Below are 24137 nucleotides of genomic sequence, written 5' to 3'. Positions count from 1 at the left end.
TGTGTTGCTTAAAATTTCTAAATCTTTTATCAACTAAACCGGTTAATTTCCATGATTAACAGAAACCCATGTCGTACACCCCAATGTTATGGCGTTTATTGGAGTAGTTGACTGTTTGTCGATTCAGTCAGTGTTACCGCGTTTGTTGTTTGTCGTATAAATCTACATGTACCTGTCCAACAATAGTTTCATAAAATTGTAAAAATGAATAACCAATATATATCAATTGAGCGGCTCTTTTATACTTTTTTTCTCCTTGGCTTTGAAATAATGTCTTCAACGATGACACAAACAGTTCGATTAAATCGTTCCCCATCGTAGGCATAACGAGGTACTTTTATAGTCATCAATAGCTTCTGTGGTGTTCTTGAAGGGACACATTTGATTGTGGTTTGCTTAACGTCCTGTGGCAAATAGCGCATGCATCTTCTTAGGAAGAAACGTTTTTTGCCGAGGATAAACTTAACCTCTAAACCAGTTTCCTATTGCTACCCTATATTATCTTTGAATGTGTACTGTGGTCCAGAACTTGTTTTAAACCACTAACTTACTTGTATTACAATCATGTCGACATTAAGTGCAGTTAGATCAGTGCATTTAAAAAAACGTATTTAATTTCCAACCAAATCATTTGCAAATGTTACATTCATGATCATTTTATAGATTTAAAAACAAACCAGAACAATTGGTCAACTTTATAGAGTTTGTTATTCAATAGAAAGTACAGTTAAAGTATTTCTGTATAATATTTGTTCTTACACATATAATGCAATTTTTATAAAAAAAAGTATACTTATAAAAAAAACATAAGGCAAAATCAATCTTTAATATAGCTCTTACCATACAGATGTAGGTAACTCATCATCGCTAGTAAGAGGTACGATCAACCCTCCTCTCTAGGAAAGGAGTAGATCGTAATCCTTGACTAGCGAAGATGTAGGTAACTATTTTAAGTAATATGCGCTTCGTAATTTTGAATTAGTCGTCATAAATGCATTAATACTTGCATTTTTAAAGTATTTTCCCTTTTAACATTAATTAAAGTGTGGGTGGATAAATGTCATTAAGAAAACTATCCAACAACATTAGCAGAAACAATATCTTGATTTTAGCAACGGAATACAATCTTTAATCATGCAAGTGTCCATGCAATATCATAAACTGTTAATTGCCTTAAGTCTAGACACATGTAAATGAATGCTACAATGAATCGATCAACCCCTACTTTCTAAATGAATAAATGATAACATTTAAATGAAAAGACAAAAATAATAATCCTTTACGAGATTTTTGATTTGGGACTAGCTCATAACATTTAGTAAGTAGGTTAACTAGTATTTTGAGTGCTTAAAATATTGTAAGTTTCTAAAATCAACATTTGATAATTCGTAAAACAAACCGTTTTACTACCGTGCATTACAGCAACATGCGTTGAGTGTGTAGGTAAAGGTAAGATCTTTGACTAGCTTGCTTGCTAGTTGAACCGTGAAGTCATTAAAAGGTAAGGTATACTACCCTGCTTTCGGTGTAGTCTAGTCCTACAGACAGATATAATGGTTATATGTCGGTCCAGTCTACTCTAAAGGGAGGGTAGTATATTAACCTAATAATGAATTCACAGTTCAGCTAGCAAGCAAGCTAGTCAGGAGAGTTGGGCTTAATTAATATTTTGATTAATATCGTAAACTTTTGATACACATATTGTCTGTATACAGTACATACATCATACCAACTTCTACGTCATTTGTTGTTTGTGATTAGTTGTCTCATCGGCAACACATATTTGCTCTTATTTTTAAATTCATCCTGCTGTCCCTAACTTTTTTCAAACCGCTATCTTACTCATGCATTGTCACGTTTAAGTCATGGAAACGTTTAGTACATTAAGATCAGTGTATTTGAAAAAAAAGGATTTAATTTCCAACCAAATCGGCGAGTATATTATGCGTTCACACACATTTTCATAATAGCTATAAATACGCTTTGTGGCCTCTGAGCTTTGTTGAGAGTCAATATTAAGAGTACAGTTATTTTAACAATAATTTGATTCAAAATATTTCTATCTTTTCTTACTTCAATTCCTTTTCATAAAAATAGAAATTTGTGTAATGATATACATCACAAGGGGAAAAGAATAATTATTTCCCGCTGATAGATTTTAAATGTGAAGATGTTTCGACAGATTAATTTGCACCGACTTTCAGATCTTTAAATAATCTTTCTATCAAAGAAAGTTACCGACATAGACTTTTAAACTTTCAACTATCTCATTACGAATTGTTACTTGTGACTGGTTTTATCCGTGCTGTGTTTTGTCTACTGTATGTGTAATACCAGCATTGGTTTTCCCTTATTAGTCTTGGTTAAATTTGCACTTTTCAAAATATGTTATAGAATTTTTCTTAGTTTCAAAGAAATAAATAATTGGTACGAGTACATTTTTATCCTGCCCAATACTATAGACAAAATATCATATTACATTTCGGCATTGCATATAAGAAAATTATTATCACTGGGAATTAATCAATACAAATTTACCCCTTTTTCCATGTGTACAATCTTTAGTAATCATGTAACGTGAAGTTTCCGAATATTCTCTAGAAAAAAATAACAATTGTGCTTTGAAACACCCACACTCTATGTTTATGACTTAGAAATTTCTTACTGTAATTAAATGTAGCATCAATTTCCTACAACTGTCAAATTCAAGGTATTTTTTTTGTACCCTTTTGTGACCAGTCGTACTATGATTTGGTGGTATTACACAAGTAATACAATATAACAAATGTAGGTTCTATTTCTGGTCTGTTTTAATATTGCATTTTTTAAAATGAGTTAAATGAAATATTAATGTATAAAACTTCCAAGTACGAATTAAGCTTACCCAATGGTACCTGTTCTTCGTTAAAGACTATATACATTCTTGACTAATGCATGCTTGCCTTGGTTAATTTTTGACGTGCTTCTTTCTCATTGGCGTTCCCTACACAATTAATTTATATTAAGTGAGAACACATTCCATTGATTGAATTCCAGTTGAATAATATGCATAATTTGGCGTACAATCATATAAATACAATTAAATAATTGATAGGCTCTGGAAACAGGCTGTTACTTTTTTTTCAATAACTTATATTTTTAACCAGACCATAACAAGTTTTCAGTTGTCATTGTCTTTTTCTTTTTCTGTTCTTTATTGATATGTTGTAGTGTTAATCAGTAAGATAATTTGATGACTGCTTTAATGGACCGTATTAAATACAAGAAGATTTGGAATGCCGCTATTCTCATTAAAAAATTACCGTTACTATCAAACGTTTGTTTTTGTAACTAAAACTGTTTATACTAAACGAATTCCAAGAAATATAGATCTCTTATTATCAACAAGACAACTTTAACTTAAAAGTCTTAATCCCCACCCCAGCCTTCTCTATAAAAATATGCTGAATTTTGATCACATGACTTTCATTTAAATAATTCTGATATGTGATATCTTATTTAACCGCGTTCACCCAGAGTGGACTTAACTGCGAATATATATATCAACTTTAATTAACATTCCCCTTTTTGAAAAAAAAAATCAAATCCATTATTTGGACTACCTATCCTAATTCTTATATGTCACTGGGTCGTAACGATCTTATATACTATATATTAACAAAGTGTTTGTCATACTTATAGTTGTAACTTAAATGACGGAAATACTGTTGTTTTTAATGTTCCACCAAGCATGAAACTTTTGTCATTTTTCAAATTTCACACAATGATTTTTAATATCATACACAAGTCATTATTTCAATTTCGGTTTTAACAAACGGATTTTTAACTTTAGCATAAAAGTTTTTTTGTCGACCATATTTGCTTACTTAAATAGTACTTCTTATTACAGACTTGAATAACGTGAATAATTGATATAAGAAGATAAAAACCTTTTGTGAAAGTCAATACACTGTGATACAAAGTGTCAAAGACTTCTTAATCATATACATTTTGTGAGATACTTGCAGTAGATGGTGTCGTTGAATACAAAAATCAAATTAAATCCGACTTCGATGACCCATGGTTATGTTTTCAATTGGTACTATTTTGTGATGAAATGAAAGGGTCATGGAGATTGGATTAAATACAATATAAAACAGGATAGTAACATCATTACAAGACATACTAACTAACTGGATTCGCATATTAAATAAGAGACATCAAGTGAAAACGACATTTGTTAAAAAATTGCAACGATATATCACTTATTATAAGTTAGTATTAACTAACTGGATTTGCATATTAAATATTAGACGCATATAGATATCAAGTGAAAACGACATTTGTTAATAATTGGTATCGATACATAACATAAGTTTTCAAACTCAAGATTTTTTACACATATTATGCTATTATTTTAAAGGTGTTTATATTCAAAAGAGTGGATTACAAAAATGAAATAAGATGAAGAGGGAAGGAAGTGTGTCGGTAGATATACTACCCCTGGGGCAAAGTCAGGGGAGAATGTCCCCGTCCCACACAAGTCTATCAGTGGTACAAGTCAAGATGTCGGATAAAAGGATATTCTCGGCAGGGTAAGTGAATACTATGCTAATTCTTCAATATCAAAAAAATATTAGAAACTGAATATAATTGTGTGGTAAGCGATTCTTCAATCTTCGGGTTTGAAAAAAAAACGTAACTGTGTTATACGCGATTCGAATTTGATAAGGTTTTGACAATAGGATTTATTGTATAATCTCAACACTTTAAAACCAAATAAATTATATTTTCAATATCCATTAAAATAGAAAAAATCGTATAATATTTCTATGATTATTAATCTTAACGTGTGTGGTTACAATTCATAAGTTAATCCAATTGATGCATACAGAATACGATAGAACGACCAAATCCTTGCTGAGACTTGATTTTAAGTTTATTGATAATGTTCGTTTCTCTATAAAATTGTATTTATTAAAGTTTTTAGAGAACAAAATATACATCTATAATAATCTATATCAGAGTGTTTTAATTCCTTTAACCCGAGAAATTCTGATTTATGCTGATATTGATAAAGTGAACAAAGACAACGGCACCTAATTTAGATTTTAAAAGTGCTTGAGTATTCTCTTCTGTTGCCTTTTTTTTTAGATCCGAAGAGCAATTTCTACCCCTTCCCCTATACAACTATAATTCGAGAATTCTTTGTTCTACTACAAAAAAGTATTTTCTGTCGAGACAATTCCTTATACTTTTTATAACAGAAGATACTATGGTGGGAATTGTTGGATTTGAATTCAACAATTTTGGTTGGTTGTTATAGAATTATGGCGTTTTCTCTTATGTAATGATATAAAACTAGATTTTAATTCTTAAAACATTATCGCATTAGTGAAAAGTAATTAAGCAACACATATACTTCGCAATGGGCAACATTGCTTAACGATACTGTTGTAAATAAATTCCTGAAATCATAATATATATATATATTTCCCTGTTATTATATCGTATGAGGTTTAATGTTCTAAAGAACAACGAGGAAACGTCTACCATTTTTTTTATAGCGTTTATTTCTCTCTTTCGCTTCAAAATTGTGTATCAATAATATTTTTTGTTCTCTTGGAGGTCTCCGATTTATAAAGAGAAAACTTATTCGTGTCTACTAAAGTTATATATTTCTATACGTGTTCCTTTACAAACAAGTTTTATTATTAGACGTAACGAAAATAGTATCAAGCCAAATACATACCGTTTCAGCTCATTGGAATTGAAAGTAAGATGGTACATGCTTATTGAAATGTAAACTTAAGATGACATTACCCGAATTTCAATATAATTATGCTTTTGTGTCAAAGTTATTCATAAATATTTATCAAATTTCTTTATGTTTTACTTTTTATCCCATTCTATAGAATTAACCTACAATGTACAGGATTATGATCTAGGGTTTACAAATTTGTCTTTCATTTATCAAAAGTTAGAAAATTGGGATATAACTATACTTACATGACGCAAGTTTTCGTGGAAGAAACTGTTGAATTTGAATTTAAAAACTCTTGTTGTTTTTTGGAATATGAAATTGTATAATAATGTAATGATCACAACTAGATTTATTTTTCTTGAAAACTTATTTCATCGATGACAAGTATTAGAGCAACATATATGCTTTATTTAACGCATCAATGTAAATATAACTGACTTTGATGAGACTGTCATTAAAGTGAGAGGGTTAGCGCTATAGAACCAGGTTTAATCCACCATTTTCTACATTTGAAAATGCCTGTACCAAGTCAGGAATATGACAGTTCTTGTCCATTCGATGCGTTTTGTTATTTGATTTTGCTATGTGATTATAATATGGACTTTCCGAATTGATTTTCATCGAAGTTCAGTATTTTTGTGATTTTACTTTTTTCGCAAAAGGCAACATTGCTAACACTTCTGATAGCACAATATTATCCTAGATATATAGTTATGCTATGCATTTACCTTGCTTGGTTAAAGTCGTACTGGGGTTTAATGATCTAAAGAACAACGAGGAAAAGGTCTACATTTTTGCAGTGTTAATTTCTTACTTCCTTTGCAAAATTGTTTATCAATAATATAATGTTTGTTCTCTGTGAGGTCTCATTTATAAAGAGAAAATGAGTTAATTTCTGCTGAGGTTATATATTTCTATATGTCTGCCTTCACAAATTAGTATGTTATTATAAGTAACTAAAATATCATCATGCCAAATATATAACATTTTAGGTCGTTAGAATTGAAAGTGAGATGGCATATGCTAATTGTAATTTAATGTACATTTAAGATGGCTTTACCCGCATTTCAATATATATTTTGTAATTGTGCAATTGTGACTTATTCATAAATCTTTATCAAAATGCTTTATGTTGACTGATTATAATAGTCTATAGAATCAATCTAATATAAAGTTCATACAAAAGTACTTTTATACATGTAAGTGATCAAAAGAGATACAAAGGTCATCATGTACTGCGTCTTAACCAGTTTAAATATAGGCAATATATGACAGTACCGTATGCTGGATGTGTAGCAGTATGTATTCTTATCATGTTTAATGAAATGCAAATAAGAAAACAAGCCAAATTAAAGATATGTAAACATTTAAGGGTTCCAATTGGAAAAATGTCATCTCTTTAATCGTAAAGTTTAGTTCGAATGTTACCCGTAATTGTCAATTTCTAGTTGTAAGAAAACAGATTGAACCAACTCAACCGAATTTGTGCTGTCATAAAATGACGGATTCATAGGGTGAGTGAGACTCGGTGGTATGGACGGATTCATGTTACGGTCAAATATTTGATCAAAAGATATGCTTAGCCAAGAACAGGGTAGCTTAAAAGTTTCAATTCCAAATATCACAAATGAGCTCTATGCCGTTATCTGAAAATGACCTGCATTAAAATCTTACGGAGGCTTAAGGTGTATAAAACAAAAAAAAGCGTCTACCTTTTCCAAAAGTAGTCGTGATATTTAATTTAGTATTTCGTTTACAAATCGTATATCAAGATGCTGTTTGCTTCATTGGAGATCTGATTTGAAGAGAAAAAATGGAGTTATATATATTTCCTTGTGTTTGCCATTACAAATTAGAATGTTATTCTATGTAACGATAATAATATCATACCAAATATATAATGTCTCAACTCATCAAACGGATGAAAGTAAAATTACACATGCTAATTAGAATTTAATGTGCATGCTCATCAGAACATTTAAGACGGCATTACCCGAATTTCAATATCAGTTGTATAAGAGTTATCCATAATTCTTATATGACGTGCTTCTTTCGCCCATGCTCTAAATCCAATAAAATTTGTTCGCACTTGCTTGTATTTACTATTACTAAATAATGTATATTATCAATTTGGCATGCATTTAATATATTTAATTGACTTAAAACACTTTCAAACCTTTAAATGATTCACATATTGTTTCTAATTCATTAATTATGGCTGTCATTTGTTGCACTTCGAAATTGACATATTTGACCTAGATACGACAACCGTTCATGCTGGCTGTTCAAAACTCCTATCTCTGAAAAATCACACATGCCAGTACTTCATTTGGCCTTTTAAATTTTTTGGATTCGAGCGTCACTGATGAGTCTTTTATAGACGAAACGCGCGTCTGGCGTATATTCAAAATTTAGTCCTGGTATATATGATGAGTTTATTTGCTTGTTTACACACATAAAACAGAAATTTATGGAAGAGTCTACACAAACGTTCATTTCTCATGCACATCGGACATAGAAATTACATTAATTGTCCTAATCAGAATCGAAATAATTGATGCAAGCTAAACTTTATTTTAGTTTTAACATGTGTAGGCATTATATTCGTGTTATTTTAGCCCTCACTATCGCTCGGGCAAATATAATCACGAATATAATGCTTACCCGTGTTATTACTACAATAAAGTATAGCTTGCATCAATTATTTCTAAAATAGTTATCAAATTGCTCTATGCTGGAGTCTTTGTCAACGTCTAGAATATTTGCGTGTTATTTAATTTCTTACTTGCTCTGCAAAATTGTATAGGCAGATATTGTTTCTATTCCTAGATGTCTCATTTGTAAGGCGAAAAAGAAATCACGTGTACTAAGGTTTCATATATTCTAAGCGCTTGCTTTTACAATTTTGAAAGCTAGAAACGTTACGAAAATATCATTCTACCATATCGTTTCAGCTCATTAGAAAGGAAAAGTGAGATAACATATTTTTATTGACATTTAATGTACATTTGCTTTAAAGAATTTAAAATACCATTACCCGAATTTCAAAAATATTTGTGCAATTGTATAAGACTTTTTCAGAAGTATTTATCAAATTGCTTTATGTTTGATTATTTTTCACAGCTTATAATCAATCTTCAATGTACTTCATACAAAAGTACTTTTATAAATAATAAATAGAGGTAGAAAGGTCAATATGAACTCCGTATAGCTTTCGCTGAAGTGATCCTTCTGTAATTCAAACGTAGCAAAAAAAGTTACAGTAGAATATAATAAAATACATCGATTCAGAGAACGCATATGTTAATGGAATCATGACATATTCGCAGTATTTATTTTGTTAATTGTATTTATTATATCAAGTTCTCAAATATAATCTTAATTCCTGTTTAAAGCGTAAGGGTTATTCTAGACTTCCATTGGTCTCCAGGTTTTTTTATGTTATATTTTTAATTGATAACTTATATCATTTATCGTATGACATGCGTCTTAAATTTCTTTAATTGATTTTATTCAGGGTAACTCTTAGTTCCGTGTTGAAAAATTGTTTCACTCTGTAAATAAACTATGGCAATTTTGACAATACATTAAGTCTTGAGTTCTGACCCAGAAATTCTTTTATATTGTTTTTGGTGTCCTGATTTTGGCGAATCTCCAAAATCAAATTTATGATTTTGATTTGATCTGCTTTGTGACAAGGCTTTGTTCGTATATCAAAGTGAAACTTTAAAATTCCAATTGCATGTAGGACATTTTTTAGATTACGAAAATACGAACATTAAATACTATAAATATGCAAGACAAAAGAACAATTAACATTAGAACTCCAAGTTTTCTTCATAATGCATATTTGTACTATAACGTATTTAATTTAGACTAGCTTTCTTTCCAAGGATGTTCGTAGTGATCAAAATTTTGATTTAAAAGAGGGACAAAAGATACCAGAGGGACAGTCATTTCATAAATCAAAAATTAACTGACAACGCCATGGCTAAAGAAGACTACAAACAGACAAACAATAGTACACATGCCACTTCATAGAAAACTAATACCCCAGTCCCACTAGGCCACGATCGCACTACGATCTGTGAAAAAAATGTAAATTTTGATGATCGTGGTACGATCGTGTATGTCGCAGTATGGTCGTACCACGGTCGTGGTGAGGTCTTAAAGATCGTGAAGAGCGTTGCCAACTTTGAACATGTTCAAAACAATCGGGGTGCGGTCGTGGCGAAATAAGGTCGTAGTAGAAGCGTAGTGAGAGCGCAACAAGATCGTAGAAAGATCGCAAAGGTCGCTGTACAATCGTAGCGAGAGCGTAGCGAAAGCGTGATTCTATTCGGAGAGATTGCGCTACGATCTCACAGCGACGTTATCACGACCTTACTACGACCATCACGTTCTCACTGCGACCCAACTACGCTTCCACTACGACTTTACCACGCTGTTCACGACCATAGTACGATTCTAGCACGCTCTTCTCACGACCTTACTACGTTCACATTACGACCATCATTTTTATTGTCATTTTCACATAAAATATATAAAAAAACTTCCCTAAATTTTGTTTGTCTGAATGTATTTATCCATTTGCTCCAACGGCTCAACCATGTTTCTCGTTTTTATATAGATTAGACCGTTGGTTTTTCCCGTTCAAATGGTTGAACATTTGTATTTTTTTGGGCCCTATATAGCGTGCTGTTCGATGTGAGCCGAGCCAAGACTATGTATTGAAGGCCGTACATTGGCCTATAATGGTTTACTTTTATAGATATTTACATTGATGGATAGTTGTTTTATTGGCACTCATACCACATCTTCCTATATATATTGACACATCTGTGTCATCTCTGCTATCGTTAACTAAAATATCGTCATTTGAGCTTTATGGACCAGCAATAGGTTGTAGTTTAGGTTTGATTGGTCGTTCAGACATCTCTTGATGACAAGTATTATACTACATGTACTTATGTGTATAGTATCAATTTAATTGAAGTTTGGAGCTGGCATGTCAGTTAACTGCTAGTAGTTTGTTGTTATTTATGTATTATTGTCATTTTGTTTATTTTTTCTGACATCAGAATCGGACTTCTCTTGAACTGAATTTTAATGTGCGTATTGTTATGCGTTTACTTTTCTTCATTGGCTAGATGTACAGGGACAGGGTTGAGATCTCACAAACATGTTTCACCCCATTACTTTTGCGCCTGTCCCAAGTCAGGAGCCTCTGGCCTTTGTTGATTTTGTACTATTTTTAATTTTAGTTTCTTGTGTACTATTTTGAGTTTAGTATGGCGTTCATACTTTGCTCCCTCTGCCTCTACATCAACCCCTACCACCACGTCCACGTGTTCTAGTAGATTTTGGTGGCATGCCTGTATTGTTTCTAATAAATCTCCGTTTTAATCAGAAATAAAAGGAATGGAACTATATTGATATGAAACACGATATTGACGGTATTGCTGATAACGTAGTAAAATCGCGGTATGAACGTAGTATAATCGAGGTAAGAACGTGCTATAATCGCAGTAAGATCGTGTTGCAATCGGATAACTCGTGGTATGGTCGTAGTGAGAACGTGAAGAGCGTAGAAAGATCTTTACAAGCGTAGTGAGGTCGCAGAATAAGCGCGGTGAGAACGTGGTTTAATCGTAGCGGGATCGTTGTAGAAGCGTAATTAGGACGTAGTAGCATCGTGAAAGGAACAAAAAATCGTGGTCTAGTGGGACTGGGGCTTAAAGAATAAGGTAGCACTCCACAGTTAGGTGTGTAGTTTCGCATTTTGGCCCCTGTGGATTTTTCAAATATGAGAGCTTGTGTGCAATAACATTCATTTTTGGATAGCTGAGTATTAAAATAGACTTTGTATTGGGTTTATATGAACATCAAGGTTATGTAATGTAGGTAATATAGGCTGTTTTCTGTATGACAGTCCATATTTGCATGTCCATACCATACATTGGTCCGGCAATTATTGCAATGTTTTTTTCCAACTTTTTATCGCACGAACTTTGTGATTGGATTTTACGAAAAAATGAGGCGAAAGACACCCATTTTTTATTTGATCATTAGGAAGATTTAAGAAAACAGTTTCTAAAAAGGTATCACTCAAAGGCATTGAAATTCTAGTTTGATCCAAATTTTGGGGGGATATATGACATGTTCACCCCCCTTTTTACAATATTTTATGGTAAATAAATGCAGAATGTTGCCATGGATACACATAAAAGGAATTAATTTTCATCCTTTTAACTTTTGAAAATTGAATCTATGGAAGATACTGATTACATACATATGCACATGTACAACACAAACAGTTAAATTAATGTATTAGAAATCCAGGAATAGGAGATGATAAAACATTTTGGGGCTCATTTTTAATTTTATTTTCTAACTGTGGAGTGCTACCTAAACAACACAAACTAAATAATAAACAACACGAACTCATAGGTTGTCTCAAGATTTCAGGCAACTGATTTTGTGTAGTCTGAATAAAGAAGGGTTGGTTTTGTAGATAAATGCAACAGTTCTATACCGCTGTTCAACTGTTATAAATTGATTTAAAGAAAACGAATTTGATAATACAGACACCATAATTAACATGTACTACAATCTAACCATTTATTGGATGTCACTGTTACTCTCTGTCGATGTTAGTGCTAGCGGAATAAAACTTTATAAGGTAGCTATGTCACTTTTTCAGCGCAGATACGGCCGTGATGTTGAAAAGCCTTCATGTTATACAAGTGTAAAATGCATAAAACAGGTCTAAAATATCACATTTGAGGGTACTCAAAGGGTCTTTGATTTCGAAATGGATGTGAATCTTGGTATTAAGCAGAACTAGTTAATAATAATGATTTGTTCATGAAATATAAAATAAATCATGAACTATTAAAAAAAAAAAAAAAATTAAACTGCAATTGTTTTAAAATTTAGTGCTTCATATATATGTTTTGGTATTTCGCAAAATATTGTATGTCCTATTGCTTAGAGTTAATTTTTGGTGCTGCATGCCTTGTTTTATTTGTTATTGCATGTTTTTATATTCGGTGAAAAGCTCATTAGAGCTTATGTTTGTACTGTTTGTCAATATGCCGAATCCAAATAAAGTTTTACTTACTTACTTATGATCCGAAAAAAACTTAATTGATTTTTTTTTTTTACGTCATTGTATTTTCTCCTACGGGTGATTTATGCAGTAACTTTTTAGCGATGGTATGGTCTTCTCTAGTTTTTCTTCGATTTCTATTAACTTTCATTCGTTAATCTAGCCCAGATGTCAGTTCGATCAAAACTGTCATTGTTAGCAGATTTGCCTTCATAACTTTAGAAAAAGTAATCCTATCTTTTAGTTTAATATAAGTTTAGTCATATAAACCACGTTTGTGAAATATTATAAGTACCGTTCTGTATTAGTCTCAGTAATTATATACTGTATGCCCTCCAACAACGAAACAATTATAGTTTTATAATCGAATACAGAAAATATTAATTACTGTGTTGATACTTTGATATTTTTTCATAACAAACTATCTCATCAACATATCTATAATATCGAATTGAAGCTCGTGTCATACCGTCTGTTAAACTACCCGTAACACTGATTCCAGTAATTATTGAAATATGAGTTTTTATTTGACAAAGGTAATTGCTAACCTCCAGCCGATTCAAATTTGTTCTTGGTCATTAACTCAGGATAATTGACAGTAATCAAGGAGAAATATTGGTTTGTTTTCAACAATTCTAGACTGACTTATATTGAGGGTAGTACAGTTCATTTGGAAGAAAAATATTTCAATGCCCGTTGATTGATCTTTGAACTGGAGAAGGAATCACTTGATTTCTTACTTTCTTGTAATTTTTATTCCGGTGGTTTTGATTTCCCTAATAAGCAACACGCAACATTGTTTATAAGTCTTTTACTGTGTGTTTCTTTGTATAGAAGTCATTATGAAAGGTCCCACTCTTATAATGGTAACAAAAATATATTAAACCTAAAAAAAGCATTTCAATACAGGGTAAACAAAAAATGCTGTGTTCATTCATGGCTGCCTTATGCGATTGACTCATGCTGCATTTGATCGGGCCTATTCTTAATGTCTACTCACTTAAAATTATAACAAAAATATATTAACCAAAATTAGCATTTAAATTCAGGATAAAACAAATGCTATACTCATTTATGACTGCCTTATGCAATTGACTCATGAACATTTGATTGGGCCTTTTCTTAATGACTAGTCACTTATATAATATACACGAAGGAAAAAAGTATGATAACAAAAATGCAGAACTTCATGGAAAATTCAAAGTGGAAAAATAAAGGCAACAGAAGTATACCGCTGTTCAAAATGGCAAAATCAGAAGCTCAAACACATTAAACGAACTAATCATATTAACAACCTTATGCAAAATTCCTAGGAGAATAAATGCAGTTTATCCGAGGTTTACACCACTGGGTCGATACCACTGCTGGTGGACATTTCGTCCCCGTGGGTATCACCAGCACAGTAGTCAACACCTATCAATAATGTGATCATTTTTATAAATTGCTTGTTTACAAAACTCTCAATTTTACGAAAAACTAAGGATTTTCTTATCCCAGGCATAAATGACCTTAGCCGTATTTGGCACAACTTTTTGGAATTTTGGATCCTCAATGCTCTTAAACTTTTAACTTGTTTGGCTTTATAAATATTTTGATATGAGCCGCACTGGTGAGTCTTATGTAGACGAAACGTGCGTCTGACGTACCAAATTATAATCCTGATACATTTGATAACTTTTGGCATGTAAATAGTACATTTCAGGAAAAGAACCACCCGCGAGTGTTATGAAAAATAAGGGTCTGCCTTCTTTAACCCTTGAGTTAGTAGTCAGTCTAAAAATATAACAAAGCGAACTTACTGAAAACCAACTTCTTTTTTTATCAAAATGTTATAGATTGGTCGTTGACATTCCAGTTGATAATGAAACGTTTTCAACCGACCGAAGGTTTGAGTCAACTTTGCAGGCTATCAATACTACACAATACCTGTCTAATGAAGTCTAATTTCGAAATATGCATTCTGCATACTAGATCTGTTTAAATCTATCTCATTTGATTTTTTTCTGCTATGGCTTTATTGGTCGTTGTTTTTATTGCAGGATGTGGTGATATCTGTTATTATTGATATGGTCATACTTAATGATGTTATATTTGTTATTCTCATAGGATTTTGTATAATGCCTACTCCGTTCCTGTGTGTGTTACATTTTAATGTTGTGTCGTTGTTTTCCTCTTATATTCAATGCGTTTCCCTCAGTTTTAGTTTATTACCCCGATTTTGTTTTTTGTCCACGAATTAATGAGGTTTGAACAGCGGTATACTACTGTTGCCTTTATTTAAACCTTAACTTTAAAAAAGAAACTTTTTTTGAAATACAACTTACTAGGTACTTTTCTACCTCAGGAATAAGCTGTATTTGGTAAAACTTTAAAAAAAAGTTGGTCTTCAATGCTCTTCCATTTCGGTCTTTATTTGACCTTTTTTAATTATTTTTTATTCGAGCGTTACCGATAACTCTTTAATAGATCAAACGCGCGTCCGTCGCAAATACAAAATTTCAATACTGGTATCTATGAAGAGTTTATTTTCTTATTGTAAATAGACAATGTAGTTAAAGTCACAGGAAACAACTTGTAGCTATAATGTTGTTGAAATAAATGAACCAACGAATGCGTATATACTTAAATAAGTCATGTATGCATTCTTTTTTTTAACATTTATTACGAATCTATAAGTCACTCTATACGGGAAATGTAGACGAAAAAATAGAGTCGTGAAGCCAATAATTCAAGAACAGTACATTTATGAAGATTTTGGTATTAAACAAGAATGTTTACGTACCCTTATTTTATAGAAAAACTAAGCCTTCGAGTATATAAATCATATCCAACATTTTTTATAAGTTTGAAGTTTCATATGACTTTAAATATAATTTATGATGATAATAAACACTATATAATGGCTTATTTATTTTTAATATATTACATTTAGTATGCTTAAGTGATAAAAAAAATCATACATCTTGATAACTTTGTTACAATCGATATCTTCGACGATAACTTTTTGATTTAAAAAATCTTGTTCAAGATGTTTGACTTTTAGATAAATGACACTGGTTTTGGTAACCAGGCGTTGGTACGATAGAACATTGCTATATTTTATACATAATTTTTAATGTGTTTTAAAATGTCGAAGCTTTATTTCATGAAACTAAACCAAGCAATTATGTTTAATATTTCTTAGTTTTACTCAACAACATTATAAAAAGTAAAATCTTCTATGTCACATCAATACTATGCTGTTTTTGAGCTTTTGATTTTGCCATTTGATTTGAGACTTTTCGTTTGGGATTTTTCTGGGAATTCAGTATTTTTGTGATTTTACTTTTTATCTTAACGTTCAATATCATTCATTCGATTCTCGTCCTAAATATGCATTGCATAGTTGCCACTGGACATTAAGTAAGCAGCAATCCACCCAATCATTCAATGCCTTATGTTCTTTTCTCAGAGAAATGCGAGAAACAGATAAAATAATTTGATATTTTATTAATGCCATGCGAATTAATGGAAATGTTTCATTGGAAATCAAACATAAAAAATCTTGATCCACCTTCGACATCAATATCCATAACAGCCTGTCTATCTAAATTTCCGGAAGCTTATTTATGAACTAATTGCTAAACAGACATGTCTATTGATTATAATAGTTTGTTTAATTAGAGGAACTTGGAGAGAAGTTTGGTTAGAATTATGCGGATACATTACTGAAATCTACCTGATATTCAAACAATCAATATATCTTATATTGTCAGTGGGACCCTATAGACCTTTTTATGAACGTCAAGTCCTGTCATCGCAACACCGATCGTTTTCTTAGGAGCAATCGAGTGTTTCTCGTATATTGTAAAGTACAATGAAGTGTAAATGTGAAATATGTATTTTTGATGAGGTAAAAGTTAATATGTATTGTTGCAACTGGGATTGGATACGAATGTTGAAAATGACGCACGGAAAGGATGTCATGTTAAAAGAAAAACATTTTAAACCTGTTCCAAAGAAAACTTTTACACCACCGGAACCAAAACGGGCCAAGCATAAGTTGCATGGACCACGGTGAGTACTCTCATACTTGAAATGATTGATTTTCGTAAGTACATATACCACTGTATCGGTTTTATTTTGAAAAATATCAAAAGATTTAATTTGTTGAGAGGTTGGATTTAAAGATTGCCCAAACTTATGGATTTCAACTATTTGGTATTTTCTTCTTTATGTTTTTAAAACTGTTACTTTAATTTTCTCGATAAGCCAGTATAATTTTGCGCTAATGTAAACGGTTTTTATTTAGTGTAAAATTTTCATGCTCCACATATTCAGAGAACATAGTATTTTGCAAATGGTAAGATTTCTTCCCAGCACGATAGCAATGTTTTGGGTTTTTTTTGCCATTGTGAACCACTATTTAGATATAGGAAGATGTGGTGTGAGTGTTTGTATTTCTTTGTTTAAAGAGAGCAGTTTCATTATATAGTTCTATTTATAGCAAAGATATTTTCCATAATGTATGAATTTTCTGTTATTTTTTCTACATATTACTAATAAAAGCTATTTTGTGTAATACATTGTCCTATAGAATGAAAAAAAAGTTGCTCTAACAAAAAATATGTATTTATTATATAACTCTAAATATGAGAATTTCAAAACACATTTTATGATAATTTAGTTTTCAAACTTTCCGAAATTACATAAATCAATTTCCTTAAGTTTAAATGCAAGGAGACACATTTGTGAAACAAAAAATAAAATGTTTGGAGTATCAAATGTAAAATAAAATGGTGACCTCAGCATTGAGTGCAATCACCTAATGAATGAAGCAAAAATGTAACTATTAAGTACTATAAACAACATGTATACCTGGGTGTCCACATGGAATAATATTTACATTAGATGTATGTTTCATTATAATACGATATTCTGATTGGCTAATTGCACATCACATGTTATTCCGTAAGCAGTTGCATGAGACAATAACATTTCATTCATGATGACACGAGGTCCCACAATAAAGTGCACAGGTGAATTTAAAAATTTAACTTCATGAAAATCGTGTTTTTATAATCCTAGCTAAAAAATGTAATTATAAGTATTGAATGCTTCTTTTTGTAACTTTATAGGGTTGTAAAAGCGTTGACCGTGCGTACATTTTTAGAATGAAGCGCTTCTGCGCTTCATACAAAATGTACTTCGGTCAACGCTTTTACACCCCAATAAATTTACAAAAAGAAGCATTCAATTCTTAAATATATATACTAGACGGACAATAAAACAAATATTAACATAGTCGTCTACATATTATTATAAAGTAGCCAATCAATGAAACTACTATTACTTCACTGCTTAGGGGGATAGAATTAAAATAGTCACCTACACATTAGTTATTACTGGTGACATAATGTGGAGAATTCACGGTTTACTAGTACATAAAAAAAATAGTTTTTATGCATGCATTGAGTATGGCTTTCATTATCACTGAACTAGTATATATATATATATGTTTAGGGAACAACTGAAGGACGCCTCCGGGTGCGGGAATTTCGCGCTACATTGAAGACCTGTTGTTGACCTTCTGCTGTTGTCTTTGCAATGGTCGGGTTGTTGTCTCTTTGACACATTCTCCATTTCCATTCTCAATTCTATTCAGAACTTTTATAAATAATTCCAATATTGACCAACGAGCAAATATAGAACCTTTCAAAAAATGTATATTAAGCTCATCTTTCTATTTATTTCCCGTGTATTTGTTAAAATGGCTATACAGTTTACAACTTCGGAGTCATAAAATTTATAAAGTTTTATTTTTTACACTTAACGATAAAACTTTTCCCTACTAAACATAAGTCTTATATTTAAAGTATTGAGAGTTTAATTGGTTCTTGACTGCACCTCAGGAAATGAAACAACATTGCTTTTTATGACATTAAAACAAATAACCTGTTGCTGGATCGCATAATTAGTGAATCAATGCTCCCGATTATTTGTTGATGTTTAAAACAAACACAAATTGTTTTCGGTTGTTGTGAGGGGACACGTTTTTCTTCTTCTTTATGTGTTTTTAATGCGATGACAGTCCTGTAGTGTATACATGTTGTTGATGCAAAACACATCACATGTATCATTTATGATTACTCCAATGTCCTACGATCATTTAGTTGGATATTTTTTACATTATTTGTACATTTTTTTCTTTCACTGTTCCTGGAATAATTTATCTATAATTTTTTAATCATTTTATTCTTTTTGTCTCGGGCCAGTGTGAGCATTTGTCATCATATGGCGTCCGTCGTCCATCATTCATCATTAGATATCTAGTTTCAAAGATGTTTCCAAAGATACAACCTGGCAAACAGCATGGCCGACATGGCTAAATAACGGCAACAGTGGTATACCAGTGTTAAAAAGTAATAAATCGATTAAGAGAAAACAAATCCGAGTTACAAAATGAAACAGAGGGAAACACATCAACTATACGAGAGAAAAAACACCCAAAGAACAACAGGAACACTGAAGTGCAACAAATTCAACCGAAAGCATACTTACTTACTTATCCTCTTCAACCCAAGTGGGACATAAGGCCACAACAAACTGCCTCCACTTCTTTCTGTCCTTAGTCATGTACTGGGCTTGGCCCTAGGTGTAGCCCTTTGCTTCTTATTCTGCTGTTACAGTTCTTCGCCAGTTGATTCTAGGTCTCAATGGTTTCCTTTTTCCTGGTGGTGCCCAATATAAAGCTGTTTTAGGTGTGCGATGTTGTGGCATTCTCAGTACATGGCCTAACTATTAAATCTTCGTTGTTTGATTTCTGCTGTTATACTTTTAGCATTGTATTTCTTCAAAAGGCTCTTGTTGCTGATATTATTTGGCCAGATTATTTTGTTGATTTTTCTAAGGCAGCTAGTATGGAAAGCATCTACTTTTTGAAGGTCACTCACTTAAACACGCCAAGTTTCCGAACCATACAGTAGGACAGATTTTACATTGCTGTTGTAAATTCGCAGTTTGGTCCTTAAACTGTACTGGTTAGACTTCCAGGCTGTATGAAGTCTAGCAAATATTGCGCGTGCCTTAGATAGTCTTGCCTTTATATCCTTCCCTGTTCCATTATCTTTGCTTATGATGCTTCCAAGGTAGGTGAAATCGTCTGGCAGATTATTGATTGTTATTGGTGTTGTATTTCTAGTGTTTATTGACATTACCTTGGTCTTCTTGGCATTGACATTCAGAACAGTTTGCTTTGCATAGTTGGTAAGTGTGTTGGTCTTCTCTTGGAGGTGTTCACTTGTTGTTGAAAATATAACAATGTCATTAGCAAAATCAAGGTCTTCTAGCTTGTTAAACATGGTCCACTTTTCTTGTCTGATGTTGTTTTTCTTTGTATCCAGTCAATGGCCAATAAAAATAAGAAAGCATACATGGAAACAAACTATTCGAAAACAACTGCCATATTCTTGACTTGGTACAGGACATTGCATAAAAATAATTGGTTTAACTGGTTTTATAGATAGCCAAACCTCCCGCTTCCATGACACAGAACACTCATCACATTTGAACGCAAAACATATAATATAAAAGTCGACACAACATGCAAAGCGCAGAACAACCAAAGTTACAATCCCAATGTAGAGTATGATTATGACTTACTTATGGTGGTATTCTGCTTTTCTGATGTCATATTCTCTTGACGGCTCATCTTTCCTCATTTCTGAATCTCTGTCGCTTTCTGTCAGTGATTCGATGTCTTCAGATGGTTCGAACCTTCACCAAATATTTTGACTCAGTGTCATTTCAATTTCCGTTTGGTCGGTCAATAGAGGTGGCCAAACCTCTACTCATTAGTACTCGGCTTCTAACTCAGATCCTCAGATGAATCCTTATAGGAGTTATCAACCACAAATGACACCTTTTTGCCATTTGTTTTCTCTTTCTTTTCTATTATCCTGAAAAGAAGATAAGATAGAAACTTTAAAAACCAAAAATGATCAACACGACAGGGTGCACAAACAGTTCAGCTAAAATGTAGATGAATTTATTAGTCGTCTTTTTCTAGGAATTGTTGTGATTATGTGACGATTTTAACTTTTTTGTGTTTAGGACAAATACTATTGAAGTAAGAAAGAAACTGCATTAGGAATAAAATAATATCACCAATACAAGTTCAACTGAAAATAAACTCATCATAGATACCAGGACCAAATTTAGTGTATACGCCAGACGCGCGTTTCGTCTACACAAGACTGAAAGAGATTTAACTCAGAAGTAATATTCTTGTTTGAAATATATGAAAATTTCCATTCACGAGGATACACATAGAAATACGTGAGCGACATGGTTTTTAGTTAAATGACTTGTTTCTGGAAAGTGGACAGTCAGAGCGGCGTTGTTGCTGTTGACTGAGAATCTTGTGACTGTCGATGTTTTCAAGTAGCTATCTAGGAGCTTGCCGTCATTGCTATGATTGGCGTTCGTGCTGGGCTTTATTTTATGTAAATGAAATATTACTGACATCCGTAAAATGTGTACTAATATATTGTATTCGTTGGAACTATGTAAAATTACATATGTTTGATTGCATACATATCCATTTAACTAGTATAGAATATTGAATTTGAAATGTCCTTCCTTTTGTTTTTATTTTTACCAAAAGAACCTTCAAACCTTGCACAATAAAGGTTACCATCTGAATGTATGCCTCATTATCGTTGATTTTTAATAAAATTATTTTTGATTGAGACCAATGATGCATCAGTATTATACATTTCACAACAGAGATTGCCAAAAATTGTATTTGAAGTCTCTGCCATCGGATATTTCAGGACCCAAAAGGTCTAAAAGAACGATGTTAGATGTTTGTTTACATATTTGCCTTATAAAAAAATCCCTGTTCAAACTAGCGCTAATTGCATGATATGGTTTGATGCTCACTGTTCGGGATATTTTTTTTTTTTTTTTTTTTAAAGTTTTTGTCATGTCACACTTTTGGCTCGAATGTACCGATATCCTAACTTTAAATCCTGGATATTTTTTACATAATTTGAGGTCGTTACCTTTAACTTTTATTCATATTACTACTAATTATACCAATCAAAGTGGAATTTAAATTATTTTCCAGCACCAATCAAATGAAGTTATCATTCCTGAATTGTTGATTCAATATTGATTAAAAATAATTCTTGTTTATTAACTATTATATCATAGGTTAATGCAGATATTTCATCTATTATTTAAATTCTATAGAAAAAAGCGCGTTTCTGTCCCGAAACGGAAATTAAAAACATGTAGCGAGTTCTTCACATGCAATGGAAACAGTCATAAAGATATCTTCAAATTTATTACAGTAAATTTTTCTAATTCAATAAAATATTTCAACTCCGTGTTTGTTCTCACTATAATTCTATATATCAACTATTGGTCCCTTGGGGGTGTTGATAACTTCTATTTGCATCAGTATTTTACAATATTATAAAAGATATTGAATAAACGGAAATTGTGAACACTTAAAAGTATATCAGATATAACAGTGCCAAAATTAATGGTTTAAATGTTTGTTTCAAAGCAGTGTTACTGAAAATATATTTATGTATGACTGAAAAGAACAAATTTGTTTTACATTGATCCAACTTTGAGAAAACTTCAATTTGATATCCTTTATCCAATAAAGAAAAGTATTATTTTCTTCTACGCTTCGTTGAACACCAGTGTCAATGAATGCAATATTTTTAAAACTAAAACATGTAAAATATCACAAATATACTAAACATGTTATTGACCAAGGAACAAATAATTTTCATAAAAAAGAGTATGATGTTACTTGCTAGAATTTAATAAAAAGAAGTACTTCGCATTCCTTCTTAAGGCGATAAAACAAAGCAATCATTGAATGTAAGAAATGCCGATTTCAAATCAAAGTAATGTGTCAAGGCGAAAGAACATTGTCCAAATTTTAATGTAAATTTTGCAGTGAAACTAGACAGTGCGTGTCCAAAAACATTAAATCGTATCTGAAAATTTCCAACTTAATTGCGGTGAATCTAAACTCCTTTCTAATGAAGTACTAAGACAATAAAAAGGAAAATGCATTGCATGCATTTGGTTTTAACAAGTGATTCTTAACAAATTTGCATTTAATACAAAATGTTGAGGGACCTACGCAGAATTATAAGTTAAAACATTATCTTCAATACCTTAAACAAGTTATTGATTCCTATAACATAATATAGATAAGCCATACCGTGTTTGTTTTGTTTTGGGTTTTTTTGGGGGGGGGGGGGGGGGGGGGGGGTTCGCGCAACGCGGATGCAACATTCTTTTTCAAGCATTACCAGTGCACCTTTTCGCGGCAAAATGAATTGTTCAATTTTTGAAAAAAAAGAAAATGATCGTCCCGTTATACTTTTGATAGCGCAATAAGATTTTTATTGCGTATTGATAAAACATATGTATAAACTACACGATTTTTCTCTCAACAACGAACAATTATAGATTATATATTTTTTTTTTTATCTAAGATGAATACATTTCAAAAATAGCACTGTAGCTTAGTTCGTGTTCTTCAAAATAGCTTCAACAAATCTGAAACTTGGTCAACTAAAAAATTGTAACTTTATAAAATGAATTGGAATTCATGCGTCCGATTAAACTTATTAAGAAGATCTATAAATCTGTAAGAGCATATTGCATAGGAAAGTTTCATTGCTTCCATCCATATTATAAGTAACAACATTGATCGTTGTCTGTGGTTGTAGAACATGTAGTTTGATCATTAAGAACAAAGAGTCCACATAGACAAAAAGTGGTGTTCAAAATGGGATTTATTTTAGTCGTTATTTGAGGGTATGTCAATAAATTGTGTTACTTCTTTTTAACTTAATCATCAATTTTATACTTGCAAATTCTAATATAATAACGTTTTACAACCCTTGTAAATAATTTATTCGGTTTCAATGAGCATGAAAGAAGAAAACTTTAATCACGTTTAAATCCTCAAGAGAATTTAAGAGGCTACAAAAAATCGAAACATATTGAAGAAATGTCATATTTTTGTTTACAAATGATTTATAAAACAGTAGTAATGCATTTTAGAGAACTTTTATTTGCTTTTTACAATACTAGTTTATGTGAGTGATAATAAGGACTTAAATTTAAATATTTTTATTGTGTTGTACACTATTGTTATTGTGAAAATATTTAATAAGATATAGGACAAGGAACTCTGTCAGTGTGCCGTACCACTCCACTGAAAAATATGTTTTCTATATCTTTTATAAATAAGTAGCGTTGAAAAAA

The 24137-nt window shown here is 31.7% G+C and overlaps 1 protein-coding gene across 1 annotated transcript in view; it reads left to right on the top strand.

The window, feature by feature from the left end:
* LOC134686316 (uncharacterized) overlaps positions 1–24137 on the top strand; it is a 49867-nt gene that overhangs the window by 13248 nt on the left and 12482 nt on the right. Inside the window, exon 2 of the mRNA XM_063545986.1 lies at positions 4403–4574. Within this exon, the coding sequence (XP_063402056.1) occupies positions 4444–4574 (131 nt within the window). The 5' untranslated portion in view covers positions 4403–4443. The remainder of the gene's footprint in view (positions 1–4402; positions 4575–24137) is intronic.

The sequence above is a fragment of the Mytilus trossulus genome, chromosome 10 (assembly GCF_036588685.1).
Source record: "Mytilus trossulus isolate FHL-02 chromosome 10, PNRI_Mtr1.1.1.hap1, whole genome shotgun sequence".
NCBI lineage: Eukaryota > Metazoa > Mollusca > Bivalvia > Mytilida > Mytilidae > Mytilus > Mytilus trossulus.
Note: the sequence above shows the minus strand (reverse complement) of the source record. Positions and strands in the feature narration are given on the sequence as shown.